A 26,469-nucleotide genomic window follows, 5' to 3' on the forward strand; every position below is an offset into this window, starting at 1 on the left:
TTTCCCTCTAAATTCCTTTGACTCCATTCTTGCTGGGTTCCTTCATGTCCAAAATACTCATGGTCTGCTTTGATGTCAAGGGTAGTCACTTGCCTCCGGAGTTCAAATCTTTTTTCTTTGTTAGGACAAAGCCTGTAATAAATTCAGGAGCTGAATGGCTCTATTCAAGCCCAAACTGGGTATCAATGAGCAGATTATTTATTTCTGAGCAAGCGCATCTTGATGGTCAGTGTGACAGCTCCTCCAAACACTTTGCTGATAATTGAAGGTGGATTATTGCGGCAGTAACTGACTGAGTTGGATTTATTCTGCTTTACGTGGACAGAAAATACCCAGGCAGTTTTTCACATTGTAAGCTAGATGTCAGACAGGGCATCCTTTGATGAGACTTTGAAGAGTTTGTACCACTGCGAAGACTCTTCAAAGAATGTCCATTTTGAAGTGTTCTTCCAGCCTCCTAGATGTCAGGCTGGGACAGTCTGACTCATGCTGCAGTTAGTTCTACAGCATTCTTCAGTGCTATTACTGGAAATGTTGTCAGGGTCCGCAGCTTTTGCTGTATTGATTGAATTCAGCCATTTCTTTACATTATGTGGAATGAATCAAATTGGTTGAAGGCTGTCATCTGTGACATTGAGGACCTCAGGCAAAGCTTGAGATGGATTATTCTTTCAGCCCTTTAGGCTGAAAGTGGGTACAAATGCTTCACTCCTGCTTTTTGTCCTAATATGCTGGTTACCCCCTTCACTGAGGACAGGGATAGTTGTGAAACCTCCTACTCTTGTTAACTGTTTAGTTGTCCACCACTACTCACAAATGGATGTGACTGCACTGCAGAGCTAGATCTGATCCAGTGATATTGGATCACTTTGTACTTTCTATCACTCGCTGCTTCTACTATTTGACATGCAACGATTCCTGTTTGGTGGCTTCATCGTGTTGACTCCTCATTTTTATGTATGCCAGGTACTGCTCCATATATACCCTCCTGCATTTTTCATTGAACCAAGGTTGATGCCCTGGCTTGAAAATAATGTTCGAATAGGGTTTAAGTGGGCCACGAGTTACAAATGGTTGAATATAATGTTGCTCCTGTTAATGGATGCCCAAGGTTGAATTACGTACATCATAGGAGCCAAAGTGATTGCTCCAAGTAGCCTAGGCAAGCACTCCAGCATCCCATCTCAGGATTTTGAAGGATTATGAAAATGGAGTAGTTAATGGCCAGACATATTTTCAGTTTGCTACCATCCCGGTAACCCCAATTGAGCACCCTTACATTCAGTTCTATGCTTTCTTCAAGCTATATGGTGACTGACAGAGGGCTTGGTCTTCAAACAAAAGATGTGATAATATCTCAAAGGATCTGTCCTTTCATAAAAGATTCATGATTTAACCACACTTTTTTTTAAATCAAATTGAGAATAACTGGTGTCTATCAAAATCAAACTGTGTGGAATACTGCAAGCACCTTTTTTAATATGGTTGCCTCAGCATTGAGCTCTGAGACAGAGGTAGTCATTTCATCTAATCTACTGGAATTTTCATTCAATGCTACTTTACTGATTTTCATCTGAAAGAATTCCTCCAGTGCCTACAGCTTTTCAGGCTTCCTGTATGACAAGTCCACACTGTCATTGATTGGGTACCAGTGGTCGCAGGATGATATCCCATTTATTGTAGTGGGCCAGGAAAGCTCATGCCTCACATCTAATCAGGTAGATGTAAGGAAGTAACAGGATCCCCACCCACACTCTTCTGGCCTGTTAAAGACTCCCATGCAACTAAAGTCACACCAGGGAGACCATTGAACTCCACTTATTAGTTGCATTTCTACCTCCTCAATTGTCAACTGCTACTGCAGAGTATTTCCAGCAATTTTTATTTTTTTCACACTGTCACGAAACACCTTGATTTCTGATCCAATTGACAATATCTCCCAGCCTGATTGTTGCTTTGTTCTAGTTTCACTGAGCCTATTTTTACTGATTAATTGTGCTACTTCATATTCTTCTGACCATACTTTACAAAGCAGTTATACAAAAGTAAAGATAACTATTTCAATTTTGCACACATATAATGTTCTAAAACGTTAAGTTTCGATCATAAACATGATGGTAAGTTATATATCTAATATTCTGATTATTAAGGCAGTAATGCAAGAGTATTAATTAAATAGGTTGGTAATTGAAATCAGCATGCTGGTCATAAACTGTTTTGTACAATGTTTACATCTGTTTTGATTATAAAGGCAAAAGTAAAGTCACCATAGTCCCAGAGGATCACTAAGTTTCTGTAACTCTGATGCAAAACAAGTTGCTTTCCAATTACTACTTTGAATAAGCACATGCAAATTATAAGACTGGCTTTCGAATTTGTCATTAATCCATCAATGGTATATTAAAAATGGATGTTTTGTAACAGGATTAACATTGGAGGTGGGAATTGAGACAGGACTGCTGGCACTTTGATGCTTGATTGTTAATTTTTCTTTGTGTAACCATATTTGTCAGATCAGATTTGCATTTCACAATTATGCAAATGTTTGCTTATTCCTGAGTTTGGAAAACAAAGCTCACACTGACTTTACATGAAATGTGTGGCTGATCAATTTGAAAGGTATTTTATCCACTTTAAGTGACAATCCTATAAGTCATGAACAAATATTTGCATACTTATATTAAGTTGTTGATAACTCTTAAAATGTATCAAGCTTGTGAAAGAATGCAATTAAATATTGAAAATTAACTTCACAATTTATATGTTATATACTGAATGATTCATCCTACTTAAATATTTCTATTAAAAATTAATAATTAAATTAGTGTCAGCACACCAGAGTGTATTTTTAAAATTTTGTTCACAATTGGATTTTGATGTTGCTGTCTATTCCAGCATTTATTATTCATTTCTGATTATTCTGAAGAAGGTTGTGTAGAGCTGCAACATTGAATTGCTGCTGTTCTCGGTGCATAGGAGCCATTCACAGTAGGGAAGGGTTGCAGGGTTTAGGTCAATGATAAATGGGTACAGAAGTCGATTAATTGATTTGCTTTTGCAGAGAGCTAGTACAGATACAAAAGGTTGAATGGACTTCTTCCATGCTGAAACTATACCACAGTTCAACCATACTACATAGTTTCCAGGTAACAATCTATGGCAACCGAACTATATAAAAAAATACACAAGACCTCTCCATAGCAAGAAGTATCATCAGTCACTCTTAGGACTGCAGATGCTGGAGATTGGCTAATGCCTGAAATGTTGATTCTGCTGCTTCTTGGATGCTGCCTGATCTGCTGTGCTTTTCCAGCACCACCCTCTTGACTCTGGTCTCCAGCACCTGCAGTCCTCACTTTCTCCTTTTATTAATTATACAATGGCATTGGACTGCCAAAGGGCAAACACCATAAAAATATGTATTTACCTGAAGCATAAGATAGTGATGTAGATTTAGAAATGAGTGTCAGCAATGGTTTTATGGTGCAGCAGTAGTGTCCCTGCCTCTGGATCAGGAGGCTCGAGTTCAAGTCCCATCTGCTGCAGAGATGTGTAATAACATCTCTGAACAGGTTGATTAGAAAATGGGTTAATTAAAAAAAAAGAAGAATAATCAGGAAAAGGCCACTCATTCTCTCAAGCCCATGCCACCATTCATAAGATTATGGCAGTTAAAAACAATTTCAACACCACTCTGGTTACTGGACAACTTTACTCATACAAATACTATATCATCCATGTTTCCACCTCCAATGTACTGCACTAAAGTAGTACCATGTATTGCTTGGGTCTGCTCAAAATCATCTGGACAATCTGAATAACAGACTTATGTTCTGCAACGTTTATAATGTGCCATTAATATTTGAATGGATCAGTTACTTTTCAATAAGGCAGATTACTAAGCATTAGCATTTCTAAATTTCTACTTTAAAGTCTGTGTGACAGTAACTGACGTGGCATCACATATTTGGCTATATTCTCTAATAAGATTTTAAATATGAAATGCATATTGAGAGGTTGAGATGATATTTCAATCCATGAAAATAGAAGATGGAGACATTCATGAATGTCCATACAAACGATGGGATATAAATGCATTTGGGAAAATGATTCACCTCATAACATATGAAAATTTAACAAATTCCTATCTCTTTAAATTTTACGGGGAAATCTATTGTGAAAATAAATACTTAGAGTGGTAAGGTCGTTTCAGTAATAGTGTGCTGCTGTAATTCAAACTGAAGTAATAGTATACAGTGCCTGTCACGTTTCAGTGTTATGAAAATAGATTTTTGTTAGAGCTACCTGGCTGAGAAAGAATCACCTTGCCAAAACATAATGAAGAAAATTGAATGATAAGAGTTTTATGACTATTTCAAAGACTGCTTCGAGTTTTTAACAATAATTTTAATGGAAGGAAATCTGGGTGGGTTCTGTTTCGTGTGTGTAATCCCCCCAAGCCTGACATTTCTTTCTATGCCCTGTCCAGGTGATACTTGAATACTCTTGTGATATGACTCAGATCTAACAAGTATTATCTTACTGCAAGTTCGATGATATGAAATAAAATATCATACGTCCTGCAGAAATGATAGCTATCAAATGATTACTGAGAGACAGTTGGAGACGCCAAATTCACCGCATGATTTTATATTTCCATTATTTCTACTATTGCTTAAACAGTATTAAACTATTGGAATAAACATTGGAATCATTATTGATAGTTACTCCAAGAAGAACATTGATTAGGTCTATTTGCTAATACCAACTCTGAACGCTGCCTTGATACCGATTTAAATAGCACAATTTTGAATTCTTTTACTTTTATCATGAATTAAATAAACAGGCTACCAGGACGTATTTATTTTTACATTTTGCTTTATGCTAAGTAAAGTTTATTAGTATTCATTAGGATTATGGTGATATCAAATCTTAAAATGTTTCACGGTTCTGTGCCTGAATTCAATCATTATTGGGACAGAATTTTTTGGGCCAATCTGAAAAGCTGCCTAATCTGTCTGTTTGCAGCATTATCAGTTGTTAAAAATTTTAATAATATCACATCTGTTTACATCTGTTAAAACATTATGTGAGGAAAATCAAATGAGTAAATTATGCATATATCACACTGGTCCAAATACCAGGAAATGAATTAAAGGTAGTAATTCTATCTTAGGGTTCATATTACATTCATAAATCATCAGAGCATCTCTACTGAGCTTTACGATGATATCTGAATCTGGCACGAGAGTTACTGCCTCCTAACATTTAATGTTCAATTTAACTATAAGTGTACACAAACCAGAACTCCATGGTTAACGCAAACTTTAAAACTTCCATCAACTAAAATATAAATTCACTTCCTCTGCAGACTAATTCAGGGTTGGAGTGTAGACCCTCTTCTTTCACTGCATCTTAAATACAACAGCAGTTTAATTCTCACACCAATACAGCTAAATTACTGAAACAAGATATCACACAGCTGTCAAGATAAAATTATTGATGTGTTACTGATAGCAAAAGATTGAGGGATTCACAGATATAATCATTGTAGTATCAGTTCCCTTCAACCTCATAAAATTTGGTCAAGCTGTAATCATTTTAACATAGAGCATAGATCATTACTGCACAGTAGAGGCCCTTCGGCCCTCGATGTTGTGCTGACCTGTGAAACCAATCCGATGCCCATCTATCCTCCACTACTCCATTTTCATCCATAGGTTTATCCAATGACCATTTAAATGCCCTTAAAGTTGGCACGTCTACAATTGTTGCAAGCAATACGTTCCATGCCCCTGCTACTCTCTGAGTAAAGAAACTACCTCTTACATCTATCACCCAATTTAAAGATAAGTCCCCTCGTGCTAGCCATCACCATCCAAGGAAAAAGGCTTTCACTGTCCACCCTAGCTTACCCTCTGATTATCTTGATTGTCTCAACTAAGTCACCTCTTCACCTTCCTGTCTCTAACGGAAACAACCTCAAGTCCATCAACCTTTCCTCGTAAGACCTTCCTCCCATACCAGGCAACATCCTATTAAATCTCCTCTGAATCCTTCCAAAGCTTTCACATTCTAACTATAATGCAGTGACCAGAACTGTACACAATATGTCAAGCGTGGCTGCACCAGAGATTTGTACAGCTGCAGCATGACCTCATGGTTCTGAAACTCAATCCCTCTACCAATAAAAGCTAACACACCGTATACTGTCTTACCAACCCTATCAATCTGGGTGGCAACTTTCCGGGATCTATGTACATGGACACTGAGATCTCTCTACACATCTACAGTACCAAGAATCTTACCATTAGCCCAGTACTCTGCATTCCTGTTACTCCTTCCAAAGTGAATCACCTCACACTTTTCTACATTAAACTCCATTTCTCAGCCCAGCTATCTATCTATGTCCCTCTGTAACCAACATCATCCTTTGGCTGTATTAACAACTCTATTGACCTTAGTGTCATCTGTAATTTTACTATCCCATCCTTCTACACCCTCATCCAGGTCATTTATAAAAATGACTAACAGCAGTGGACCCAAAACAGATCCTTGCGGTACACCACTAGTAACTGAAATCCAGGATGAACATTTCCCATCAACCACCATCCTCTGTCTTCTTTCAGATAGCCAATTTCTGATTTTGTTTGAGTATTGCAGAAAAAAGACAAAATTTATTGAAGTTCTTCATCTTGCACTCATCAGGACAATTTGCAAGAAATAACAAGGTAAAGAGAAAGCAACATTTACAACTATTAGAGAGAGGAGAAAGTTGATTGATTGGCAAGTAGACGTTGATCGGTGACAGAGTTGCCATAGAGAATGCATAAATTAATGATGATTGACAGTGAACTGCCCATCCTAAGATGGGTTGTCAGCATAATTCTTTGTACATTTAAGATTATTTTGCAAAGATGTTAGTTCTTATAAATTGTCCTGATTACTGCAAAATGAAAAGCCTCAACAAAATGTATAGATTTGCAGCAATACTCAAATTTTGAGTTGTTAACTATAAATGACTCTTAGTACTTTTGTTCATATTCCTTCCCCCAAAAAATCCTTTATTCTCAGCTGTTTAAAATAATAAATAATTTGTTTTATATAGTACCTTCAGAGATTCAGGATGCTTCAAAATACTTTACATTCAAATTAACATGTTTTTTTAATTTTGCATATTTCCTTATTGCTTATCTATTATGGCATCAAGGTTACATCATTAATATCACCTTGAAAAATATTTTTTTTCATCTGTGGCCATAACATATTTTCTGTATTCAGTTATGATTTGAGAATTGTACCCAATATAGAATTGTACCTAATTTATATAGAATCTATGCTGCTGTTAATGCTCTACCTGAGTTCCTCACACCCAACTGTCATCTAGAGCTTTAGTTTAGAAACTGTTAGTCTAGTGAATTCCCAAATTTGTGATCCCAGACATGTCATCTCCTCCCATTCCCACAGAATTTTCAGCACTGAGAGAAGTGGCTTAGCAAGATTTGAGTCTGCCACATCTCTGAAGCAGTAACAGAGTGGCCATGGGTCTAGGTGGCCTGGTTAGAAGGATGACTTCAGCTCTCTGGGCCTTCAGTCCAGTCCTTTGTTGTTAAGCTCCTCTTACCTACAATATTCATAGTGAGGCTTTCTGGAAGAACCAAGGTCTGACCATCAGTTCTAACCATTTCGTGAATAAAATTGTCACATGGCTTCATTATGCATCATTATTTTAAGAGGTAAGAAGGCCACCACAAAGTCAAGGAGAAAGTGAGGACTGCAGATGCTGGAGATCAGAGCTGAAAATGTGTTGCTGGAAAAGCACAGCAGGTCAGGCAGCATCCAAGGAGCAGGAGAATCGACGTTTCGGGCATGAGCCCTTCTTCAGGAATGAGGAAAGTGTGTCCAGCAGGCTAAGATAAAAGGTAGGGAGGAGGGACTTGGGGAGGGGTGTTGGAAATGTGATAGGTGGAAGGAGGTCAAGGTGAGGGTGATAGGCCGGAGTGGTGGTGGGCGCGGAGAGGTCAGGGAGAAGATTGAAGGTTAGGAAGGCGGTGCTGAGTTTGAGGGATTTGACTGAGACAAGATGGGGGGAGGGGAAATGAGGAAACTGGAGAAATCTGAGTTCATCCCTTGTGGTTGGAGGGTTCCTAGGCGGAAGATGAGGCTCTCTTCCTCCAACCGTCGTATTGCTATGGTCTGGCGATGGAGGAGTCCAAGGACCTGCATGTCCTTGGTGGAATGGGAGGGGGAGTTGAAGTGTTGAGCCACGGGGTGGTTGGGTTGGTTGGTCCGGGTGTCCCAGAGGTGTTCTCTGAAACGTTCCGCAAGTAGGCGGCCTGTCTCCCCAATATAGAGGAGGCCACATCGGGTGCAGTGGATTCAATAAATGATGTGTGTGGAGGTGCAGGTGAATTTGTGGCAGATAAGCAAGGATCCCTTGAGGCCTTGGAGGGAAGTAAGGGGGGAGGTGTGGGCGCAAGTTTTGCATTTATTGCGGTTGCAAGGGAAGGTTCCGGGAGTGGAGGTTGGGTTGGTGGGGGGTGTGGACCTGACGAGGGAGTCACGGAGGGAGTGGTCTTTTCGGAACGCTGATAGGGGAGGGGAGGGAAATATATCCTTGGTGGTGGGGTCCGTTTGGAGGTGGTGGAAATGATGACGGATGATACGATGTATATGGAGGTTGGTGGGGTGGTAGGTGAGGACCAGTGGGGTTCTGTCCTGGTGGCGATTGGAGGGGCGGGGCTCAAGGACGGAGGAGCAGGAAGTGGAGGAGATGTGCTGGAGGGCATCGTCGATCTCGTCTGGGGGGAAATTGCGGTCTTTGAAGAAGGAGGCCATCTGGGTGTACGGTATTGGAACTGGTCCTCCTGGGAGCAGATGCGGCGGACACGAAGGAATTGGGAATATGGGATGGTGTTTTTACAGGGGGCAGGGTGTGAGGAGGTGTAGTCTAGGAAGCTGTGGGAGTTGGTCGGTTTATAGTAAATGTCCGAGTTGATTCGGTTGCCCAAGATAGAAATGGAAAGGTCTAGGAAGGGGAAGGAGGAGTCTGAGACGGTCCAGGTGAATTTGAGATTGGGGTGGAAGGTGTTGGTAAAGTGGATGAACTGTTCTTCCTCCTCGTGGGTGCACGAGGCAGCGCCAATACAGTCATCGATGTAGCCGAGGAAAAAGTGGGGGGTGGTGCCAGTGTAGCTGCAGAAGATGGACTGTTCCACATATCCTATGAAGAGGTAGGCATAGCTGGGGCCCATGCGGGTGCCCATGGCTACTCCTTTGGTTTGGATGAAGTGGGAGGATTAGAAAGAGAAGTTGTTCAGGGTGAGGACCAGTTCAGTCAGTCAAAGGAGGGTGTCAGTGCAAGGGTACTGGTTAGTACGGCGGGAAAGGAAGAAGCGGAGGGCTTTGAGTCCTTCGTGATGGGGGATGGAGGTGTACAGGGACTGGATGTCCATGGTGAAGATAAGGCGTTGGTGACCGGGGAAGCGAAAATCATGGAGGAGGTGGAGGGCGTGGGTGGTGTCCCGAACGTAGGTGGGGAGTTCTTGGACTAAGGAGGACAGGACCGTGTCGAGGTATGCAGAGATGAGTTTGGTGGGGCAGGAGCAGGCTGAGACAATGGGTCGGCCGGGGCAGTCAGGTTTGTGGATTTTGGGCAGGAGGTAGAAACGGGCGGTGCGGGGTTGTAGGACACTGAGGTTGGAGGCGGTGGATGGGAGATCACCACAAAGTCAAGACTGATATCTACATTACTGCATCCCATGACTGGCAAAAGGGACAACAATTTGTTTAGAATTAGCATCAGGTTTATTGTCATATGTTCTCAATGAGTACAGCAAGAAGTGAACAAAGTCACCATTTTCAACAACATGTTTGGTATAAAATTTGAGGTATAAGTTAGAAAAAAGAAATAAGCATTACATTCCTTACAAAACCCATTTGAAAGAAAATACTATGAACTATAATTATGACTATCCAGACAAAGACCAACCAATACTTTTAGTTTGTCATAAAGATATATAGTACTGAAACAAATTATAGCAATGATTTTGATTCTACACATGAACACAGCTTAAAATGAAGGACAAAAAGAAATTTACAAATTAGGGTGTAGTGGACAGTGAAGAAGATTACCTCAGAGTACAACAGGATCTTGATCAGATGAGCCAATGGACTGAGGAGAGTCAGATAGAGTTTAACCTAGATAAATGTGACGTGCTGTATTTTGGTAGAGCAAATCAGGACAGGACTTATACACTCAATGGTAAGGTCCTGGGAAGTTTTGCCAAACAAGGAGACCCTGGAAGTGCAGGTACATAATTCCTTGCAAGTAGAGCCACAGATTGACAGGTATGAAGAAGCTGTTTGGTATGCTTGCCTTTATTGGTCACTGCATTGAGTATAAGACTTGGGCAGTCATGTTGCAGCTGTAGAGGACAGCGGTTAGGTCACTTTTGGAAACTGCGTTCAATTCTAGTCTCCTTCCTATTGGAAAGATGTTGTTAAACTTGAGAGGGTCAGAAAAGATTTACAAGGATGTTGCCAGGGTTTGGAGGGTTTGAGCTGTAGGGAAAGGCTGAATAAGCTGGGGCTATTTTCCCTGGAGCGTCGGAGACTGAGGGGTGACCTTATAGAGGTTTATTAAATCTTGAGGGACATGGAAAGGGTGAATAGCCAAGGTCTTCTTCCAGGGTGGGGGAGTCCAAAATTAGAGGCCATAGGTTTAAGGTGGGATGGAAAAGATTTTAAAAAGACCTAAGAGCAACTTGTTCATGCAGAGGGTGATCCACATATGGAATGACCTGCCAGAGGAAGTGGTAGAGGCTGGTACAATTACAATATTTAAAAGGCATCTGAATGGGTAAATGTATAGGAAGGGTTTAGAGGGATACGGGCCAAATGCTGGCACATAGGACTAGGTCCTATGATTGGGATATCTGGTTAATGTAGACGAGTTGGACCAAGGATCTATTTACATGCTGTACATCTCTATGACTATATATCACAATATATAATATATCAATACAAGGCATATATGATGTTAAAGGGTATTGACAAAGTAGAAATAGAAAAGATGTTTCTTCATGTGGGGCAATCCAGAATGAGAGGTCATACTTTTAGGGTACAGAGGTGGGTTGCAGATTTAAAACAGAGATGAAGGGAAAATACTTCTCTCAAAGAGTTGTGAATCTGTGGAATTTACTGCCCCAGAGTTGATAGATGCCAGGGAATTTAGTAAATATAAAGAGGAGATAGTTGATTTTTAATTAGTAAAGGGTTAAGGGGAGAGGGCAGGAAAGTGCAGTTTAATTGAGATGCGATCAGCCATGATTAGTATTGAATAGTGGAACTGGCTCCAGTGGCTGAATTGCTTATTCCTGCTCCTAGTTCACATGTTCTTGCACTCATTCTCAGCAATCTTAACACTATATAATCTATGTGTACTTGTTAGTTTCCCGTGACAATGTTCTTGTATATTTATGTACATGAGCTGACAAATCAGCTCTAATGTAGGCAAGTGTGACTCAGTGCATTGTAACTGGAATCATCTTGCCCTGGCAATAATGATATTGCAGCTTAACAACGCAGTTTCAACAACACAAAATGAACAATACTTCCAACTCGGTGCCAAATAAATACTTTTGTCATTTGTTAAGCATTGGGAATAATACAGACAATTGTTGTACAGGATCTAGTTATTTCATTTATCACTATTTAAATGAAATCTTTTAAATGACTTGCTTAGGGTTAATAGAATAAAGGCTGTGTGTTCCTATTGGCTTGAGTTTCCTTTTAAGCGTAATTTACTTTAATCAGAAACACTAGCATCAAACTGTAATAAATATTTAAGGACTAATTACATTTTTGAAATTCTTTGTGCTGGTTGAAAAAAAGCATTGTGCTAGATGTCCACCTCCCACACAAAGCTACCATGTTCCAGAATGAATTAAACATCATATTGAAGTTCCACTAATTGTGCCGATTACAACCCTTCAAGGAGAGGATTTTTAGAAATAACCTTTATTTTTGGTTCAGGGCCACTAATAGGCAGTATTTTAAAACCCTCAAATTTCTTTTAACATTTTCAATGAAACTGACTATTGAATGAACAAAAACTCAGAAGTGGTTCTGTACAGGGTTTTAAAAATCATTTTCAGTTCATTGAAACAGTCTAATTATAGGCCTTGGTCTACACTGATTATTTTTATAATAACTCCCTTTCCAGCTGTATGAATAAAACTGCACAAGGCTACCAGACTTTAATATATAAATAAATAATTTTAATTCAGAACTACTTTAAAGCAATTAATTCCAAAGTGCTGAAACAAAGACAGGGTAACTCAGCAGGTCTGTCAGCATCAGTGCAGAGAGAGACAGAAAGAGAGTGAGAGAGACAGACAGACAGGCAGGCAAGCACACAGACAGAATTAAGGTTTACAGTCCAATGACTGTTTCATTTAACCCAGTTTTTCAGGTCTTCTTAGATATATTTCTCATTAAGTGATGGCTCTATGAAGCTTATGTCCTTGGTTTCCTCCTCTACAATAGTGTAGCCAAAACATCATGTGCCAAACAGATGGAAAGGTTGAACACGTTATAGCTTTACGGCCTTAGCCATGTCCTTGACATCTCTTGACAGGATACAGTCATCAACTTGGAGTGCATTCATTACATCATTGCTAAGCCAACAGAATCTGTGGCAGATTGGCGCTAAACCTTCTGAGTGGTGAACCAAGGCTTAAAAATGTGTTACTGGAAAAGCGCAGCAGGTCAGGCAGCATCAAAGGAGAAGGAGAATCGACGTTTCGGGCATAAGCCTTTTATGCCCGAAATGTCGATTCTCCTTCTCCTTTGATGCTGCCTGACCTGCTGCACTTTTCCAGCAACACATTTTTAAGCTCTGATCCCCAGCATCTGCAGTCCTCACTTTCTCCTGAGTGGTGAACCAACCATTGGTCACAAGTTGCTATACTTAAATATGGACCTTGGCATAGAAAACAGAAGGCAATTGCCAATGTTGTGATCGTTGAAGACTGCCAGTCTAGAAGAGGCAAGGCAAAAGTGAAATTCAGCTAGCTAAGAAGAGGGTCTAGAGTAAAGAGACATGAGAAAATCCTGCATCTCCTTAGTTCAGAGTCTTTATCTGCAAAAAATGCCATAGAGACTGCTATGCTCAAAGTTTGTGAGAAGATTTGTAGCTCGGGTGCTTGTTGTTGTGGTTCTGGTCGCTGAGCTGGGAATTTGTGTTGCAGACGTTTCATTCCTTGTCTAGGTGACATCCTCAGTGTTTGGGAGCCTCCTGTGAAGCGCTTCAGTGTTGTTTCCAACATAGTGTACAAAAATCCCATGCAAGGATTGCACAAAACACTACATAGGACAAACAGGAAGACAGCTAACGATCCGTATCCATGAACATCAACTAGCCACGAAACGACATGACCAGCTGTCCTTAGAAACCACACACACAGATGATAAGCAACATGAGTTCGACTGGGACAACACTACTATTATAGGACAAGCCAAACAGGGAACAGCCAGGGAATTCCTAGAGGCATGGCACTCATCCACAGATTCTATCAACAAACACATCGACCTGGACCCAATATACCGGCCACTGCAGCGGACAGCTGGAACGGACAACCGGAAGCGGCAGAGACAAACCACTATAAGTGCCGTTGGAAACAACACAGAAGCGCTTCACAGGAGGCTCCCAAGCACTGAGGGTGTCACCTAGACAGGGGACGAAACGTCTGCAACACAAATTCCCAGTTCGGCGAACAGAACCACAAAAACAGCGATGCTAGTGTGGAGTTTTGTTAGCCAGACTAGACTTTACTTAACATATAGTCAACCACCAAGGCACAAATTATTGTCTCATGAGGCAGAAAGGTCTCAACATGAGTTTATTCCACAATTGAAATTCCTTCTTCACACTCTCCAACACCCTCCCCAAACCCCATGCTGTGCTATAGGCCTGTCTCATAAACCTATGAGTTTTTCTGAAGTATATTTTAAACTATTGACAATCAATAATGCACTTATCCTTATAGAAGTTTTTATTTGAAGTGAAAAGAGAAGTCAAAATGCAGGGAAGTTTAGGAAGGGAAATAAGAAAGTATAGCCAAAGCTAATGTGAAAATGCTAGTATCAATAAAAAGGGCATTAAATATCACAGTCAGCAGGTTGATGGGTGATAAGTTACGTGAGCTGGTCCAATTTTGAGTTTATATCAGATCATATAAACATACAACTTTTCAAATAGGAACAGAAGGAGATCTTTTGGCCCCTTGGGCCACATTCTACCATTCTATAAGATTATGATTGATCTGTTTTTGTTTTGAATTCCACATTTCCAACTACCTCCGATACACTTTGATTCCTTTGCCCAACAATTCTATCTACCTTTACTTTACAAATATTCAATGATGGAGGAGAAAGTGAGGTCTGCAGATGCTGGAGATCAGAGCTGGAAATGTGTTGCTGGAAAAGCGCAGCAGGTCAGGCAGCATCCAGGGAACAGGAGAATCGACGTTTCGGGCACAAGCCCTTCTTCAGGAATGGGGAAAGTTTGTCCAGCAGGCTAAGATAAAAGGTAGGGAGGAGGGACTTGGGAGAGGGGCGTCGGAAATGTGATAGGTGGAAAGAGGTCAAGGTGAGGGTGATAGGTCAGACTGGGGTGGGGGCGGAGAGGTCGGGAAGAAGATCTCAGGTTAGGAAGGCGGTGCTGAATTTAATGGATTTGACTGAGACAGGGTGGGGGGAGGGGAAATGAGGAAACTGGTGAAATCCGAGTTCATCCCTTGTGGTTGGAGGGTTCCTAGCCGGAAGATGAGGCGTTCTTCCTCCAACCGTCGTTTTGTTGTGGTAATGATCTTGCTTCCACCAGAGAGATTGAAAGAAGCACAACCGTCTGAGAAAGGAAAGCTCCTCATATCTGTTTAAAAGAGCAACCCCTAATTTCAAAGCAATGTTCCCAAGTCCCGGACTGATCCACAAGAGGTAATATCCTTCCCACATCCACTTTGTCATCACAATTCCGGATCTTATGTACTTCAATTGAATCACTCCTTACACTTCTAAACCACGGTTGAAACAAGTCATTTCTGTTCGATCTTTCCTCTTGAGAAAACCTGCTCATTCCAGGTTTCAATCTAATAAACCCCATCTGAATCACATCCAATATGATTACATCCTTCCTTAAACAATGAGACAAAAACCGCATGTAATATTTGAGGTGTGCTCTCACCAATGTCCTGATATAACTGAAGTATTACGTGCTTTTTTTTGTTCAATTCCTCTTAAAATAAAGGAGTCATTATCATTTCTTGATTATGTGCTGCATCTGCATGCTAACTTTTAGTGACTTTTAGAACACCTAAGTCCCTCTGCACCTCAGATTTCAGCAGTCATTCTCCAGTTAAGTAAACTCTGTCCAAGTGAACAGCTTCACATTTTCCCACATTACATTTCATCTGCCAGATTTTTTGCCCACTCATTCAATACATCTATTTCCAAATTCCTTGACTTTTTCACAACACACTTTCTTGCCCATCTTTGTGCTGTCTGAGACTGTGCTAAGTCATTGATGTAAATTGTACAAAGTTGAGACCCAAGCATAATCCCCTGTGAGAATCCACTTGAAATGTCAATCAGATTGTGTAAGTTTCTTCCCCCAAGCCATCAGGCTCCTTAACATAGTTTAATCGGACTCTTTCCCATCTGAAATTCTTTGCACGACTTCAATTTGCTGCTAGAAAAATGCCCATTATTTATCATTCTTCTAGTACACTGTAACTTGCATTTATTGCCATTCTTATGCACTTTATGTCATGTACAACTGTGTAGTTTGTGCTGTCCATGTAGCATCCTCGGCCCTGGAGGAATGCTGTCTCATTCTTACCGTATCATTTGTATAAGGTAGAAATGACAAATAAAAGCTACTCTATTCTACTCCAAGACATAGATTAATTGGTGCATATTCTGTTTTCTGCCAATCAGCCAATCTTTAGTCCATCCTAACATGTTACCCTTACACCATGGACTTTTATTTTCTGCAATAACCTTTGATGTAGCAACTTATCAAAGTTGAGAGTGTCAGAGTTATTTTAGCTTCAGAATAATCTGTAAATTATTTATTGCTATTTGTGTAGTCCTTGAAGAGGGGCCAGAAATTTACATTCACTTGTCAGTCTTCAGAAAAGCAAAAATTTTGATTGACTTCTGGAACACCAGAACTAGTTGGTTTCTCGTTAAAATGTCAGAACTTGTGGCCTTCAAGACGAAAGATGCACTGATTAGCAGGACAATACATTCTGCAATGCGTTTTTGTAAACAGCTCATCTTGTCCTGTCACAGGAAATGCATGTTTTTATAACAAAACAGAGCCCTGTACTCAATGCGATACAGAATTTTAAGTTAATTGCAGGACAATACACTAAGAGAAAGAGTATCAATTGTTGCAAAGGGTTAAATAGAAAATAATTAAATTTGTAAAGGCAGGGAGCAAATGCAATGCAAATTATCGACAGACATCTACCTCCATGGTTAATCAAAAAGCAGCAAAAACAGTCTGGTCAAAATAACAGTGATACATCTCTTGCACACTACATTTTCTTTTCACTTGTAGACACAGATTGTTGTGCTAACTAGGTTAGACACGGCCGATTCCACTAATTATTTTTGCAATATGTACACTAACTGAATTTCAATTTGTGTGGGACACATATTGAATCAACGAATCCCTACAGGGCAGATGGAGGTCTTTCGGTCCATCGAGTCTGCAACGTCCCTCCGAAGGTAAAAACAATGACTGCAGATGCTGGAAACCAGATTCTGGATCAGTGGTGCTGGAAGAGCACAGCAATTCAGGCAGCATCCGACGAGCAGCAAAATCAACGTTTCGGGCAAAAGCCCTTCATCAGGATGAAGGGCTTTTGCCCGAAACGTCGATTTTGCTGCTCGTCGGATCAAACGTCCCTCCGAAGACCACTCCCCTCAGCTCCATTCGATCCTCGTATCCCCACGTGGATTTTTAACTCCATAGCTAATCCACCTAACCTGCATATCCCAGGACAGTGCGGGCCAATTTAGCAATATATTGTGGGACAATTCAATATTGTATGACTGTAGTCGTTATTTAATTTGATCATAACATACTTGATATATAATTCAACGGACTAAAGGTGCAAAACAATTTTGGTTGCAAGCTAAACTTTATCGACTATTAAAATTATTATAGGAGAGTCAGTATAAATTTCAACGAATTGTACAGATCCAAATTTTATCTTGTTTTCCTTGGAACGTGCCTCAAGCAGAATGCCTCCTAAATGCAACAGTTTTGAGGAGAAAGGAAGTTGATTCATGAGCTTACAATCACAGATAGAATGTAACGCGAAGGTATTAGGGGGTTCAACCCGAAAGCAGTAAACCATCTGACAATGGGTTCAACTTCAGTTCCGAAAGAAAGATTTACATTTGTAAAACACTTCTTCTCGATTATGGGGTGTCCCAAAGAGTTTCCAAACCAATGAAGTACTTTGGAATTGTTAGGGGCTGTTGTCGGCCAGGAAATGGGGCAGTCAGCTTGCACTGAGTTAAGCAGCATTGAGACAACGACCAAGCTGCTTTGGGGATGTCGATCGAGAAAGTGAAGGTTTAGGCAGGGGACACCAGGGAAAGACTCAGTCCCTCTGCTTTCCTGCAACAGCGGCAGTGGGATCCTGCCTCTGGGAGGATTTAAGATCCGATGGGAAAGACGACACCCCTGACAGCGCAGCACTCCTTGGGTGGGCACTGTGATGCCAACCTGTGCATGGAGCACTGCGTCTTAAACCGGCAAGCTCCTGGTAGAAGATAACCCTTTGAAAAGTCCTGTTGGCTTTTGACAAGAGTTTTCAACTCACCCACAGTTGCAAATCTCGCAGATGCACTTTCGGGTCATTATTGACGTTGATATTTAGCTGTCGTGTTTTGCACACACACGTACACACATATATATATATGTATAAATAAATCTATATAAATATAATTTGTCTGCAGGTCATGGCTGTCAGGATGGCAGGCGAGAAGTGGTTGTGAAGTGGCCAGTGTCTGCGCTCAGCGCCGCTGCCTCGATTGTGTCGGGACCGTCTCCAGGGACGCCGCCGTCACCCGGCAACCGTCGCCCGGCAACCGCCGTCACCTGGCAACAGCGCGGCGCCGGAGCGACGTCAGAGGTCAGAGGGCATAGGCCCGAGCAGGCGCCTTGGAGCCTGACTGTCATCGTCACGCCGCTGCTCGTGTCGGGTGACCTGCTCCGGTGAGTGCGGCCCTCTGTCACCTTCACTGGAACACTACCACTCTCTCGGGTGTGGGAGGGTCATCAGGCCTGGGGGGCGGGGAGGAGGTATTGGCGATCAGCGTTCCTCTCCCCATCTCCTTCACACCTGCCTTACCCCACACTCTCCCTCCCCTCTGCCAATTCCCCCAGATCCAACCCTGACCCTTTACCCCTTCCCTTTACCCCTCCTTGACCCTTTGCCCCAATCCTGACCCTTTACCCCTTCCCCCAACCCTGACCCTTTACCCCTCCCTGACCCTTTACCCCAACCCTGACCCTTTACCCCTTCCCTTTGCCCCAACCCTGACCCTTTACCCCTCCCTGACCCTTTACTCCTTCCCTCTACCCCGACCCTTTACCCCTTCCCTGACCCTTCACCCCTTTCCTCTACCTTGACCTTTTACCCCTTCCCTCTACCCCCAACCCCTACCCTCAACCGTCATCTGCCCCCTTCCTTCTACCCACGTCCCTTGTCCCTCTCCTTCTCCACAAGGACTGGGTTTTGGGTTAGTATTCCCGCTCGCTCTTCCTCTGTGCCATTCACCTCACTCCCTGAGTTGAAACCCAGCATATGTTCAGTGCTCACTCACTGTCCTGCTCATGGAGTGGAGGGCCAACTAGCACTGGGGTCTGGAACACTTGCTGCTTGGGATTTTCAGTGGGACTGTGCTGCAAGGTTGGCCTGCCTGTGCTCCTCATTTGTTTGAGAGGCTGACATTTGTAATCTGGGAACTGTTTTACCTTGTTATGAATGTTGTCGAAGAGGGTGGGGCTGGAAAAGCACAGCAGGTCAGAGATAAATAGGAGGAGTGGTGGGGCTGGGGGCAAGGTCGCTGGGAAGGCGAGAGGTAGATGCAGGATGTGGGTGATCGTGATTGGTCAGGGGGAGGGTAGAGTGGATAGGTGGGGAGGAAGGTGGACAGTTCAAGAGGGCGGTGACGAGTTGGAGGGTTGGATCTGGGATCAGGCGGAGGGGAGATAAGGAAACTGGAGAAGTCAATATTGATGCTGTGTGGTTGGTGTGTCCCAAGGTGGAAGATGAGGGGTTCTTCCTCCAGTAGTTGGATGGCTTGGATTTCGTGGTGGAGGAGGCCCAGGACTTGCATGTCCTTGGCAGAGTGGGAGCGGGAGCTGAAGTAGGCTACAGGGTGGTGGGATTTTTTTGTGTGTGTGTGCCAGAGATGTTCCCTGAAAACAGTCTGTGAGTTGGTATCCAACTACCCAGTGTAGAGAAGACCATATCGAGAGCAATGACACAGTAGATGAGGTGTTTGGATGTGCAGGAAATCTCTGCTGTATGTGGAAAGATCCTTTGGGGTCTTGGATGGAGGTGTGGGTGCAGGTTTTACACCTCTTGCGGTAGTAAGAGAAGGTCCAGTGAGTGGCTGGTAAGTTCATAGGGGGTGTGCACCTAACAAGGGAGTAGTGGAGGGAATGGTTTCTGTGGAATGCAGATTGGGGTGGGGAGGGAAATATATCTGTGGTGGTGGGGCCTGACTGTAGGTGGCAGAAATGGCAGAGGATAATGCGCTGTATCTGGAGACGAGTAGGGTAGAAGGTGAGGACCAGGGGTGTTTGATCCTTGTTGTGGTTGGAAGGATGGGGTTCAAAGGCAGAGGTGTGGGAAGTGGAGGAGATGCACTGGAAGGCATGGTTGATCATTGCTAGGAAGGGAAATTGCAGTCCTTGAAGTAGGAGACCATTTGGGATGTCCTAGAGTGGAATTGCTCGTCCTGGAAGCAGATATGGCAGACGTGGAGGAATTGAGAGTACGGGATAGTGTTTTTACTGGTGGGGGTTAAAGTAGGTGTAGACCAAGTAACTGTGGGAGTCGGTTGGTTTTTAGTTGATGTCTGTGTTGAGTCGGTTACCGGACATAAGATGGGGAGATCCAGGAAGGGGAGGGAGATGTCCAAGTTGATCCAGGTGAACTTGAGGTCAGAGCGGAAGTTGGACCAACTCGGACACCTCCCTCCCTGTTTTAAAAAAATTCTCAAGGTCAGGTTCGTAGGAGAGTAGTCTGACACAGAACAAACGACCAAGAGGCGAGTCTGCTAGAATATGAGCATTTTATTCCCCGCAGCGTCGCCACAACCAGGTCTCATACTTACAACGGGTCTGGCTTATACTCACTCTACATGTTACCGGAACTGGGAGCCGTCAGTTCTCGTAGAGCGGTTGCCAACAACCCACGCTCGGCGGTTAAACGTAACCCCGGAGCAGACTCCCGGGTCTGGCTTATACTCACTCTACATGTTACCGGAACTGGGAGCCGTCAGTTCTCGTAGAGCGGTTGCCAACAACCCACGCTCGGCGGTTAAACGTAACCCCGGAGCAGACTCACCGAACTGGAGACTTTTCCAGCTGATATACTCTTTTCCAGATATAAACATTCATGTGAACAGCAGAGCAAGGCTAAAAAACACATTCCATTCTGGTTACATACAGATAAGAAGATTCACACGGGGAGGTGTGTAATAAGATTCACACGGGACTAAGCAACACCTCCATTCCGGTTAGATTCACACATGTATTGGGACATAATTTTTAACCGTTTCACCACACTCCCCTTCCTGGAAACACCTTCCACCTTGACCTCCGTTGCCACCAGGAGTCCTGGGCCTCGTCCACCACCAAATCCAAGCCATCTGACAACTGGAGGAAGAGCGCCTCGTCTTCCACCTTGGGACCCTCCAACTGCATCAGCGTCGACTTGGCACTGCCCTCTTGAACTGTCCATCTTCCTTCTCACCTATCCGCTCTACCCTCCCCTCCGACCGATCACTATCATCCCCCTCCTGCATCTATCTGTTGCCTTCCCAGCTACATCCCCCAACCCTCACCCTCTTACTTATCTTTCAGCCTCCTTCCCTGCCCCCTCTGCATTCCTGACGAAGGGACTATGCCCAAAACGTCGACTCTCCTGCTCCTCGGATGCTGCCTGACCTGCTGTGCTTTTCCAGTGCCACACTTTTCTCCTCTGATCTCAAGTATTTACAGTCCTCACTTTCTCTCTTATTATGAATGTTGTCAAAACAGACAATTTAGTGTGTGTAATTGAAGGATAGGTATGAACTGTATATAACTCATCTGCTCTTTAAAATACTGAGGACAATGCACTGTTATTCCAAAGACTTGCAATAGATTCTGAGTGAGATATATTATCATTGTATGAACATTTGCAAAAACAAATCCTCTGTGATGTATATGATATTGTATTACTTAATTTAGCTAATCTACACCTGTGATTGCAAACCCATCCTCACTGATTCTGGCAATTTCATTTATTTGCTACTTGCAGCCTCTAATCTTTCAGCACTTTAAAAGTTTTAAGCATTCTTAAGAGTAAGGACTTGACAACCTGGAGTGCTGTACTATCTTCTTCACTTATAGTACAGGTACACAATCCTTTATCCAAAATCCTTGGGGCTAGTTGTTTTTTGCAATTTAGAACTTTTCGGATTTTGGAATAAATGACATTTTCACAGTAAAATAAAAAAAATTACCGAACAACAGACCCAAGTGTGACTAGTACGAGCGCTGATACACAATTGACGCCTGCCAGTGCTGGGCCACGCTGACACATCGCATTTGAGTGGCGTGGGTCAAGTGAATATTGAGTTGGGTCAGCTGTTTGCATGCCAAACAACCTTGTTATGCAGAAAAAACTTCACGAAAAGACTTCGAATTTTGGAATTTTGGATAAAAGATTGTGAACCTGTATTTGGCATTCTGAATGTAAAACATAACACATTAATTGTCCAAGCTAAATGTTCTAATGGAATGGTACTGTACTATCATTTTCTTTGTATATTATTCCAGAATCAAATTCACAATGGGTCATACTAATTTGGAAAATATTGTTGATCTACAAAAGAATACTGCCAACATCCGGAATATCTGTATTGTAGCTCATGTGGACCATGGTAAGAGTTCTCTTTGTTTTGTTTTTACATTATTACCCTTTCAAAATTTGATTAGATATGAATTTGTGTGAGGAGAGGGCCCTCATTCCATGACATGATTCGCTGTGGGTGTCTTTGGCTGGGTCAGCATTTATTGCTCATCCTTAGTTGCCGTTTAAAAGTGGTAGTCTCCCTACTCCATATTCAACACCCAGCTACTCCAGAGATTCAGATTAATCTCTGATCAAAATAATTTAAAGAAACCTACTCTGAGGAACTCAGGTGTTTGTGGGACAGTGTTAGTGTCCTTACCTCTGAGCCAGGAGATCTGGATTCAAGTCCTACCTGCTCCAGTGTTGTCATAATACATTCAAACAGGTTTACTAAAAATATCTACCATGAGGAACTACTGGGGAGATGTCCTGGAGCTGAATTTTTTTTCTGAGGAAGGGTCATTGGACTTGAAGTGTGAACTCTGATTTTTCTCTGTCGATGCTGCCCAACCTAGTGAGTTTCTCAGCACTTTCCTTTGTTTCCAGCATCTGCAGATTTCCAGCATCTGCAGATTTTTTTGTTTTATTTTAACAGCCTTGATGTCAACAGCTGTCACTCTCACGTCATTTTGGAATTCAGCTCTTCTGTTCATGTTTGTTGTAAGGTTGTAATTTGTTCAGGAGTTGAATAACCTAGGCAAAATTCAAACTGAACATGAATGAGCAGATTACTGCTAAGCAAGGGCTGACTGATAGCACTATTGGTAACATCTTTGATTACTGATGGTTGAGAGTAGATTGATAGATGCTGATTGTCTGGTTTGGATTTGTGCTGCTTTTTGTGAATATGACAAACCTGGACAATTTTCCACATTGTCAGGTAGGTGTCAGTGTCGAAGCTGTACTGGAACAGATTGTCTAGAGACATGTCAAGTTTTGGAGCACACATTGCTTTTCTTTATTCATTCAGGAGATATTGGTATTGCTGGATGGGACAGCATTTATTGCCTATCCCTACGTACCCTTGAAAAGGTAGAGAATTGAGAAATGTTGTCAGGGTTCATAGCCTTTGCGCTATCTACTGCCTCCAGCTGTTTCTTGATGTCATGTGGAGTGAATTGATTTGGCTGAAGGCTGGTATCTGTGACACTGTGGACTATGGGTGAGACCAAGATGGATCATCCATTTGGTACTTCTGGCAGAAAATTGTTACAAATGCCTCATCTGTGGGGGGAGTCTCTGTCTTCTGCTTACACGTATGAGCAGTGTTTTTAAATATTTTTTCATACTTGTTTGGTTTTGTGAATCTAGCGTAGTGCAACTGTTAACATTGCTTATTTTAAAGCACATTTAGTCAAAATACTGGGTGTTTGTCAAACTCATTGAGCAGATGGAATGACATGACGTTTCTTGGGAACACTTAAAGCTATGCTTTATATACGCTTGTACATTTTGATACGTGGTGCAATGTTCACTCATTAGTGTTTTTGAAGTTATTGATTGTATTGCTGTTTTACAATGAGTTTGATACGAATTGTGCATTTGATACTCTAGTTTGCTTTTGAGACGTACTACTCCATGTTATAAAAATTGCACAGATTCCTAAAAAATAACACAATGATTTATTGTTTTTAAAAAAAACTATAATGAATAGGAAAGAGGCATATGGGTGAAATGCTGGCAAATGGGACTAGATTTATTTAGGATATCCAGTTGGCTTGGATGAGTTGGACAGAAGGGTCCGTTTCCATGCTGTATATCTCTGAGTATATAAAATTAAATCAGACTGAGACATTGGGAAAAAAAAAGTGAAATATACGTTAGCATTAAAGAATAAGTTCGGATCATAGAATCCCTGCATTGCAGAACGAGGCCATTTGGTCCATCGAGTCTGCACCATCCCTCGGAAGAGCATCTCATCCAGACCTAGTACTCCACCTTATCGCTGTAAATCTTCATTTCCCAAGGCTGCTCCATAGTACTTAAGCGTTTCTCCCAGGCGGGCATATGTCTTAGGTGGGAAAAAAAGTGTTCCAGACACCCCCAGTGACCTACTTAGAATTATTTCAGTCGCAATGGTAACTATATGGGTACAATTAAGAAATCGAATTTAAGACTGTGTTTGAATTTTGTGCAGGGCTCCAGGTAGCATATGTGATGTAAGCCCCTTAACTGAGATTAAATAAACACATAGTTTAGGCAGAGTAGTTTTATTGGGGATGTTAATATTCATATTGATTCGAATATAGAAACATAGAAGATAGGAGCAGGTGGAGACCATTCAGCACTTTGAGCCTGCTCTGCCATTTGTCATGATCATGGCTGACCATCCAACTCAATAGCCTAATCCTGCTTTCTCCCTATAACCTTTGATCCCACTTACCTCAAGTGCTATATCTAGCCACATCTTGGATACATTCAATGTTTTGACAGCAACTACATCTTGTGGTAATGAATTCCACAGGCTCACCACTCTTTGGGTGAAGAAATGTCTCCTCATCTCCATCCTAAATGGTCCACCCCAAATCCTCAGACTGTGACCCTTGGTTCTGGACACAGCCATCATCAGGAACGTCCTCCCTATATCTGCCCTGTCTAGTCCTGTTCAACCTTGATTGAGTTCAGAAAATATTTACAAGGATGTAGCCAGGATTGGAGGGTTTGAATGTTATGAATTTAATTTGCATTCTCGGAATCTAAGATGATTTTGAAAGAAAAAGCCATTTTGTAGGACAATGATACTGGGCATGTGAGCTGAGCGAGGTTACCTCATGATCTTTTCCACATAGTTTAGACTAGTATCTCATTATGATGTATTAGCCAAAGCAATTGACCGTTTGGTCTGGCTTGATCAAGCTTTTCCACTTGTGCATGTAGCTTAATTGGTCAAGCATACTCAGACGTGGCAATTATTTTCTCTTCCTCTACAAACTATTGCTGCTTGTCTGATAAAAGGACATGTGGCTTTTTTTGTAATTTTAATACCAATAAAGACAGTTTGTTTGCAGCAATTAGGGGAGTAGCCTGAGAGAGCTCTTAGGGGTCAGATCTGGTCTCGCTACTCTGCTAATGGTTTTAGAACCTTAGCTCAAGCTTGGCTTGTAGATATCTGTGTTATAGTAGAACATTGCCATTGGTAAATAAAGGTAATAATTTAAACTAAACTGTCTGTAAGAGTTTTATATTCCTGACTACCACAGAGTACGATCTTTGGGACGAACCAAGAGAGGCTTACAGGTTGAGTCCATTAGGGATTCCCTGAGCCGTCCCAAAGAGGTACTTTAACAACCTCCTATGCTCCAATGAAAAAGTCTTGGCCTGTCTAGCCAATTTTTATAACTCCACCTTCCCATTCCCAGCAACGTCATGTTAAATCTTTTCTGAACCCTCTCTAGGTTAATAATATCCTTCCTATAACAGGGTGACCAGAACTGCACGCAGTGTTCCAGAAGAGGCCTCACCAATGTCCTGTACAACCTTAACATGACATTCCAACTCCTAGGCTCAAAGGTCTGAGCAATGAAGGCAAGCATGCTAAATGCCTTTTTAACACACTCTATCCACCTGTGATGCAAATGACTTTTTGAATGCCTTAACTTAACCCGCCTCCACCACACCTCCGAGTTGTGCATTCAAGATCCTAACTACCAGTGTAAAAAGTAGTGTTTTTGCACCTCACATTTGTTTCTTTTGCAAAATACTTCATATCCCCTTCTCATTCCCCCACTACCCTATGCACTAAAACTGTCCCCATCTGTGTTTAAGCAATTAATGTCTGCCATTAATTGGTCTATAATGATATAGGTCATTAAATTATCGTGATCCAGTGCAGAAAATGCTAAGAGGCTTCTGTGGTGCAGCGTAGTGACCCTGTCTCTGAGCCAAGAGGCCTACCTACTCCGAAGGTGTGTAATAACATCTGTGAACAAGTAAACTAGAAAATATCAGGAAAGCTGATCTCGGGCTCTTGGAGCACAGTGATAGTGTCTTTACCTCTGGGTTGGGAGGCCCAAGTTCAATGTAGGTTATATTCTTTATTTTAGAGTTGGGTATTATTAATAATAATAGGTGAATTGGATACGGAGTTTTGTGTTGAATATAGTTCTAGAGTGTAGGTCATTTTTATCTTAGCTGTTTCTTTTTTCTGTATTCAACACCAAATGCTTTCTGGTTGTGGAAATTGAATTATTTCCTGATTTTTGTATTATTGGTAAATGATGATAAGAAGGACTATGTATTCTTTTGTAAAGTT

The 26,469-nt window shown here is 42.0% G+C and overlaps 2 protein-coding genes across 3 annotated transcripts in view; one reads left to right on the plus strand and one right to left on the minus strand.

Moving 5' to 3' along the window:
* Positions 1 to 18,089, minus strand: part of saxo2 (stabilizer of axonemal microtubules 2) — a 49,147-nt gene extending 31,058 nt beyond the window's left edge. The window contains exon 1 of the mRNA XM_043677068.2: positions 17,904 to 18,089. Within this exon, the coding sequence (XP_043533003.2) occupies positions 17,904 to 17,941 (38 nt within the window). The 5' untranslated portion in view covers positions 17,942 to 18,089. The remainder of the gene's footprint in view (positions 1 to 17,903) is intronic.
* A 77-nt stretch (positions 18,090 to 18,166) lies between these two features.
* Positions 18,167 to 26,469, plus strand: part of efl1 (elongation factor like GTPase 1) — a 263,785-nt gene continuing 255,482 nt past the window's right edge. The window contains exons 1-2 of one of the 2 annotated variants that reach the window (XM_043677605.2): positions 18,167 to 18,298; positions 22,142 to 22,245. In XM_043677605.2, the coding sequence (XP_043533540.1) occupies positions 22,155 to 22,245 (91 nt within the window). In that variant the 5' untranslated portion in view covers positions 18,167 to 18,298; positions 22,142 to 22,154. Of the gene's footprint in view, positions 18,299 to 21,177; positions 21,310 to 22,141; positions 22,246 to 26,469 lie in introns of those variants that run through there. The other variant, XM_087981251.1, reaches the window with a different exon arrangement.

Source organism: Chiloscyllium plagiosum, unplaced genomic scaffold, assembly GCF_037043375.1.
Source record: "Chiloscyllium plagiosum isolate Xiang-an unplaced genomic scaffold, Cpla_swu_hap1 HiC_scaffold_39, whole genome shotgun sequence".
Taxonomy (NCBI): Eukaryota; Metazoa; Chordata; class Chondrichthyes; order Orectolobiformes; family Hemiscylliidae; genus Chiloscyllium; species Chiloscyllium plagiosum.